The following is an 8,265-nucleotide window of genomic DNA, read 5'->3' on the forward strand; positions in this document are numbered from 1 at the left end:
TATGTGTATATATGTATGTGTGTGTGTTGAGAACATATAAAGAGAAAGCTCTCCTTCTGCCTCTGTCTTCAAATATAGTCACCTCAATGTTTATGGCCCCAGACAATAAATTGTGGATGGTACACAATTCCATAAAAACAATTGCACATGGGTGTCCTTGATGGCCTTAGGCACTAACACAGTCGGCCTTCTGACCTTCAAAGACTGACACCCACCCTAATAACAAGGGATAGACACTTCATCTTGTGAGGACTTGATTTTTGGGCCCAGATCCCTCCCACATGGAAAGGCTAGGTCGTGTGGCATCTGCTTGAAATGCCAGAACTGGGGAGGTGAACACAGGAGGAGCTTGCTGGCCAGAGAGCCTGGCCTAATCTGTAGACTTCAGGCCAGTGAGAGTCCCTATTTCTGTTTTTAAAGGTTGCCTTTTATTTTATTTCAAATTCTGCAAGGGGAGGGCAGGTTAAGTGCTCATATGAGCAGGTGCCCACAGAAACCAGATGAGGGAATCAGATTCCTTAAAGGTAGAGTTATACATGGTTGTGGGCTATGTAACTTGGGTGCTGGGAGCCAAACTCTGATTCTTAGCAATAATCTTAACTGCTGAGCTATCTCTCCAGCTCGAAGAGAGAGTATTTCACTGAAAAAGGCTAGTCTCCAAATGCATGGAGACAAATGCACGGACCAAAGGGTCTGAAGAGGGGTTGGATAATTTTGATGGATTGATTTAAGAAGCTATATGAACAGTAAGTGAGAATTTCTTGTTTTGTGGTCATGCATAAGAAAACTGAAGGTTTTATCCAAGTGTTTCAATTAAAAAGTACAGTGAGTATAATTTGATTATACATAGGTATCTTTAAAGACATGAACTTTTAGGATAAGTTACATTTGTGGGACTTTTATATACTGTGGACATAGCCATAGACAATATACTACAGCAACATTGAGATTTGTTGAACCAAAGTAAGCAAAAGCAGTGGGATGGGGTGGGAAGCAAAGCTTTCTCCATTCTGAAGAAGTTGGTTGGGCATCTACAACGTGTAAGGCCCTAAGAATGTGAAGTCAATGCCCCTCTTTTAAATAGAAAAAGGAAAAATTCAAGCTCACACAGAATAAATATTCAAAGATAGTGATGGGTTCAATGCTAACTTGGTAGAAAAGATGGTGTGGCCATTATGATTCAGTCTGAAAGAAACATCTAGGGAAGACTGTCTCTACCCAAAATGGCCAGGAGGAGATGGGACACCTTAAAGAACTATTTCAAGTTTTAAAATTCCTACTAAAGATATTCCCAATCATTATACGCTTTAATAGCATCAGTGTCCAAGAGACACCTTAGAAAAAGGAATGGGGCTGAGAAACTCACCTAAATATTGGTCCTCATCTCTGTACCACTGCAGACCACAGGAAACCTATTAACTAGTATGGCAAATTGATTGGAAGAATCATGTACTTGTCTAGGTTCAAGCTAAAGGGCTAAGAGAAAATTACTTTTCAGTGAGCCCCGACTTCCCTTAGAAATCCCAAGTGTCAAATCTCCTTTCTACCTCTTTTGTCCAAAGTTTGGGAATGACTACTAATTTAAGAAGGAACTAGGCATGTAGTGCTCCCCATGTTGGTCACAGGCATGGGGAAGCTATAAAGGAACACACACTGGTGCGTGCTTCAGGAGCAGCAACACGAGTTCCACGCACATCTGGAATGGAATGCTATCCTTGAAGGAAGGACCAGGCAGAAATGCACAGAATCCAAACACACACAAGAGATGGTGAGAATAGAGGTGTGAGGCTGGGGAGTAGCCTGTCCTAATCCACTGTGAGAGAAGCTGGAGAGCTGCTGCTCGGGAGCTGTTGTTCTCCAGATGCTACCCAAGCCAGCAGTGTCATTTCCAAGGCCACACCTCCAGGAGTCTCCAATACCCAGGACATATGTGACATATGCTGGGTCCCAATGTTAGTGGTTCACTAATACCAGCTCAACACAAGGAAAGACTGAGGCCCAAGAAATTCAATCAGGAAGGGAAACGGGAAGCAGCATTTTAGATTTTTAAAGAACAATAGATGTGATTAAAGAAGACAGGGGCCTGGCAGTGTTGGAGCACACCTTTAATCCTAGCACTTGGGAGGCAGAGGCAGGGGGATTTCTGAGTTTGAGGCCATCCTGGTCTACAGAGTGAGTCCCAGGATAGCCAGGGCTACACAGAGAAACCCTGTCTCAAAAAAAAAAAAAAATTAAAATTAAAAATATTTTAATAATATTAAATATTATTTAAAATTAATCAAATAATATTTAATATTAATTAAATAGTTATTTAATTAAATTATTAATTTCAATAATTAATTAATTAAATATTTTAATTAAATATCTCAGAAAAGCCAATCAGGAATTTTTTTTTTTTTTTGGTTTTTTCGAGACAGGGTTTCTCTGTGTAGCCTTGGCTGTCGTGGAACTCACTTTGTAGACCAGGCTGGCCTCGAACTCAGAAATCCGCCTGCCTCTGCCTCCCAAGTGCTGGGATTAAAGGTGTGCGCCACCACGCCCGGCCAGGAATTTTAAAGATGAAAATATACTTAATTTTTATTTAAACCTTAGTCTTAGTGTGTCTTAAAGCTGTGTGAGAGGCTATCAGGCACACTGAAATATCAGAGACAGGACTGAAGGAATCAGGTAGATGTGCTCAAAGACAGAAGCCAGCAAGAGCTGTGGAGGCTGCATGAGGGTCCAGGTAGAGCTTTAGAATCTGGGACATGAAGGACAAGAGAAGGGTGGTATTAAATGACATAATTTTTGTAATTTCTGGCATGAAGACTCACTCACTCTTGGACTGTAGGTACAACGGACTCTTGCACCAGATTTGAAAAGGAAACCCACCAGGGAGCATTGTCTTACAGAATATCTAAGAATTATGAGAGAATCCATATACCTTCATCTCCAGCTATTTCCTGCACATGTTGTCTTCTTTGCCAATAAACCATGTCCTCAAAACACCCAAGCCACTGGCAGTTCATGCTTGTAACCCTTCCTAGCATGCATGTTCTTTCCTCAAAACACCCAAGCCGCTGGCAGTTCACGCGTGTAACCCTTCCTAGCACGCATGTTCTTTCCTCAAAACACCCAAGCCGCTGGCAGTTCACGCGTGTAACCCTTCCTAGCACGCATGTTCTTTCATTGCCTGTATCTGGGCTAACCTGCTTCTTCCTTAGGAGAGCCTTCCCAGAATCCCTTTCCAGTCTTATTCCTGCTGCCCGTGGGGACAGCCTGGCTGTCTTGAGACTGTTGTTGAGACTGTCTCTGTTGCTACTATTGTGTTCTGGTGGCTTGCTTGACTTTGATTCTCATGGCTCCATGAGATACCTGCAGTTGGGCTCACCCTGCCTTAAGAACATATAAGGCCATTGTCACCTCTGAACTATAAACCAGTGGATTGTATCATAGCCACACTAGGGCCCAAAGACACATCAGAGAGAATCTATAGAAGGCTGCTTATAGGCAGTCAAGTTTCCTGCCTAAATGAAACACGCGCGCGCGCGCGCACACACACACACACACACACACACACTCACATGCATATACTCACATAATACTCATATTCACATATACACAAACACACTCACATACTCATACACATACACACTCACATGCATACACTCACATAATACTCATACACTCACATAACTCACATATACACACACACATACTCACACACACTCACATGTATACACTCACATAATACTCAAACACATACACACTCACATACACACTCACACACACACACACACATACAGTATTTCTACCACAAACTGCCACTCTACTTGTCTTTTGTAGGTTTATTTTAAAAATGTTTAAAACAACTAAGAGATTTTTAAGTTTACTTATTTCATTTTATTTAAAAATGTGAATGTCCATGTATATGTATATGTTCCACAAACATGCTTGATGTTCACAGAGGCGAAAACACGTAGAATTTTAAGCTGTCTTTTTCTGTGGATACTTGGGTGGCATACAGAAAGCCATGAGATGGAAGGCTTGGCTTGCTTTAAGATATTGTGTATGGAATCTTGATTGCTCCATATGCGGTCACTGATCATGTCTCACAATAAGGACATCTTTTATTGTATTTTTTTGTAATTTTAAAGAATCGTATTCACAATAATCCCACTTAGTATTTAGGAAACCAGTTCATCCACAAGTTCTAATGCATTTCAGAAATGTTTCAGTTGAAGTAGGGCCCTTTGTTAGGATAATGTGGGAGAGGGAGTGGATAAGCAGATCTGTGTGGTCCACACAGGTACACGCGACTTCTCTTGTGATGTCTGTAATATATAACATCATAGAAGGCAGGATCACAAGGTGATCAGTGGAATCTCTGCGCAGAGACACTAAAAGTGCTGAGGGCTTTGTTCTGAGATCGCTCTTCGTTCCATATGCAATCTGACAGAGTTCTTTGCTTTGGTCAGACACACTATAAATCTGGAGATATAAAATTAAGACGGGCAAATGGAGCTACAGAGAATGGGCACAATGATGGCCCAAGATGGCTCAATAACCAGAAATTGGCAAGAGACACAAACACAACCAAACACCAGATGTAAAAGACAGTGACCTGGGGCAGAGTGCTTGGCTGTCACGCATAAGGCATTAGGTTCAATCCTCTGTACCCCCGAGAAAACAAATAAAACATCCATAAAAAAACAATGCTACCTCATATAGAATGCACACACAGCTAATTAGCTGAGCTTATCCCACATCATAGCTGATGAAATGAAGATCCGTGTCTTTAAAGAAATCCAGTGAATTTGGCATTTTCCAGTTAAGAGGACAGAGAAGGAAGACAAAGAATTTGGTACTTCTATTTAAGGCTCCATCACTTATTCACACAAAACAAGAGAAGTAGCTTGGACAGTCTAGCCTAGTCAGGCCTTGTGGAGAACCTTGAGCCTCTTTCCAAAGAAGATAAATGGATTTTGTGGCTCTAATAGAGATAGCCTCTTATGAGGGAGAGCCAAAATCCAGGGCATTTTGACCTCTGTTAATAGGATAAAAGCTAGCAGATTTTCAAACCTTTTCGAGAGGGACCATTAACTGAGCATGTCTTCTCTGGATGGATATTAGATCAACAACAATCTAAGCTTCTCCCAGGTGTTTTCAATCAAGATGGGGAGTGCTGGCCTGGAAGTCTGCAGACAGATAAATAAGAACGAACCTTTAACTTAAAGATAGCCAGGGACAGGTGACATAAATGGGGACTAAGTATCTAAGGGGTGTTTCCTATATCTTTGAACACCCAGAAGCCCACTTATCTGCATGGGACCATTGAGCTCAGTTCTGGACAAGCATATCTTTTCTCTTGATCATCTGTACAAGCCTTGAGACACATGTTCACTTCTGCAGTTGTTTAACGCTCTGTCTTTTCTTTATCCAGCGGAAGATACCAGTCTGTCTCAGAAGAAAAAAGTGACTGTGGAAGACCTTTTCAGTGAAGACCTCAAAATCCATGACCCAGAGGCAAAGTGGATAAGTGGTAAGTCCATAGTCCTTAGAGCACCTGGGAGGTCCTCCTACTCCATCACCCCTGTGCGGGTGAAGCTCCCCAGAGGCTCTGATCTCTGGATGAGATTGTCAAGGCATCACCATCATAAAAGCATGTGAGCCGAGATAGTCACTCCTTCCTCTAGAGGCTGCCTCACAGGCATCAGCCAGGCCTCAGCTTTGTGAGAAATGGGTCTGCTGAGGACCCATCCTCCATCATCCTCTGTGTGTTGCCTTCCTCCTGGAGCCATTACCTCGCTCAGCAGGTTGCTAAGCAACAGAATCCCTGGTGCCTCTGCTGAGTCTGCCTTCTCCAAGGTGCTGGTCTTCTCTGCCTTCAGCTCACTTTCACTCACCAGGGAAAGTAGCTGTGACCAAGGACTTAACTAGATCACTGCCAACTACAGGGGTCTGTGCAGATGCTGGGAAGTACACCTCAACTCTAACCTGGGTCCCACCTCAGTTTCTAGTTTGGGGGACTTTTTTCTTAAACAACAAAACAAAGCAGAACAGTATGCAGACAGCAGTCTGTTCCTGACTCTTGATGCCCAGGATAATGAATTTCCTCTAAGGGGGTCTGAAATCCCATGAGCCTCCTCCCTGGTCCTCACTGGCAGGCTGTATCTCTCCTGCTGTGACCATCCCTGGCTGCACTTTGCATTGTGTTCCCTTTAGGGATTGCTCTTAAAAGTGACCCCCTCAGGTTGGTAAACCTTCCCAGTGCATGGGGCCCAGGCCCAATCCTTGCTTTTATAACCAACAGTTTCAGAGAGCATCAGAGTTCCTGAGAGACTGAAATGGCAGGCAGAGCTGGTCTGTCAGGTGGGTGGCTGGCCACCCACCTGACAACCCATTTTGTGTCCTTTGTATTGTACCAGTGTGTGATTGTGTGTGTGTGTGTGTGTGTGTGTGTATACACATGCACACATTTGTGTTTTGACCCAGTGTTTAGGCAGGTCTGAGGGCTCAGACAATGTTCAAGGTCATATCTTGAGAATAAAACACACTCTCCTTGGGAACTCAAAAATGCATTGTGTCAAGAAACATTGATCCTAACTCAGTAGATGCAGAAAGACGGGATCCACTTTCTCCTTCTCCATGGGAAGACATTTTGGAGACCGTGATGGTCTTAAATGGATGGCGAGGGTTTGTTAGATAAGAGAGAACAGACATCTGGGAAATGCAAGTCTAAAGCATCAGTCTGTGCCAAACTGCGATCAGAAGAACCTAATGCAAGCTAAGATACAGTTCCCAAGGATGAGAAAGTAAAACAAATTCAAATGCAAGGCAAAAGCAGGTTCCAGGGATACATGGAAAGGTAGAAAAAAAGGGGTACCAGCTGGAGTTTAGAGCTCACTGGGGAACAGGGGGACAGGGGATAGAAAGATTCCAGGTGGGGTCAAAGAGTAGAGATGTGCACTGTTTTTTGTTTTTGCTTTTTGTTGTTGTTGTTTTTGTCTTTTTTTTTTTTTTTAAGGTTGTCATGGTTTCTGACAGCCTAGTCCTAAACTAACTGTCTAAATGAAGAGGCAGGGGGAGGAGGTGGGGAGATGTAGCTGTGCACAAGAAAAGGAAAGGAGGAGAGGGGGAGAGAGAAAAGGAAGGGAGGGGGGAGGGGAGGGGAAGGGAGAAGAGGGGAGGGGAGGAGAGGAGGGGAGGGAGAAGCATGCTATAAAAAGGAGGAACAGGTTGCACAGTTTGCTGAAAGCCCTTCCTCTGGGTCCACCCTCCCCTGCTGTCAGCAACAAGTTCTGGGAGCTGGTTCTGATTAAATGAGAAGCTGCCTAGAGATGTGCTGAGTCAACTGGACCCAAGGGAAACCAGCCAGAGCCCTCCCCCACAGTAGGAGTTCATTGAAGCCTCCTTGTCTTTTTCTTTCCCCTTCTCGACCTCCTCCAGATCATCTTCTGATAAGCATTTACCTGTCCCCTGTCCATAAGCACCCCACATCATTGAGCCGTTTGCTTCCCACAGATTCACTAATCCTGTTTTCAGATGTGTAAAATGAGCCTGACCTTTTCAACCTAATTTTCTCTGGTGTTTCCAAACTGCCACACTAGGTGGAATCCAGATCTCTCCAATTCAGGAAATTCTCTTCCAGCCTCACCAGCTACCTTTTCTGGTTTTTACCTTTTCTGTGAATATTTCAGAGTTCCCACCATCTTTTTAACTTCTCTGTTCTTGAAAATAACAGAACAACCTGGAGGGAAATAGAACCGTTCTCTACTGAGAAAGTAACTGAGGTTTGTTTTAGGGGAGAGCGTTTGTTTGTTGTTTGTTTGTTTTGTAGACACTAATCACTGACATTAGTATGTATCTGGGATTTTATACTGGGGCTCATTGTCTAGAAGTAAGAATCTCTTTTTATCATACGGACACATACTAGTATAGAGTTTTAAGTTTTAAGATTATAGCCCTTAATTAGTTCTTTTTAAATAAAGTAATGGTTTCATTGGTAGTTTAATCTTGCATAAGTGAAAAAAAGGTTATTGATAGTAAAATTACAAAACCCTAAGCAAAGCTCCATGACCTCAGAATGGCCATCCTAGCTGTGAGACATTCACTGAGGTGTAGCGAGCTGGGGCTGGGCTGGTGTGTGTGTGTGTGTGTGTGTGTGTGTGTGTGTGTGTGTGTGTGTGTGTGTGTGTGTGTGAGAGAGAGAGAGAGAGAGAGAGAGAGAGAGAGAGAGAGAGAGAGAGAGAGTGTGTGTGTGTGTGTGTGTGTGTGTGTGTGTGT

General features: G+C 43.2%; 1 protein-coding gene across 4 annotated transcripts in view; it reads left to right on the forward strand.

Moving 5' to 3' along the window:
- Dpp6 (dipeptidyl peptidase like 6) overlaps positions 1 to 8,265 on the forward strand; it is a 900,820-nt gene that overhangs the window by 559,568 nt on the left and 332,987 nt on the right. For all 4 annotated transcript variants that reach the window (XM_021188263.2, XM_021188277.1, XM_021188253.2 and 1 more), the window contains exon 3: positions 5,423 to 5,521. In XM_021188263.2, the coding sequence (XP_021043922.1) occupies positions 5,423 to 5,521 (99 nt within the window). The remainder of the gene's footprint in view (positions 1 to 5,422; positions 5,522 to 8,265) is intronic.

The sequence above is a fragment of the Mus pahari genome, chromosome 2 (assembly GCF_900095145.1).
Source record: "Mus pahari chromosome 2, PAHARI_EIJ_v1.1, whole genome shotgun sequence".
Taxonomy (NCBI): Eukaryota; Metazoa; Chordata; class Mammalia; order Rodentia; family Muridae; genus Mus; species Mus pahari.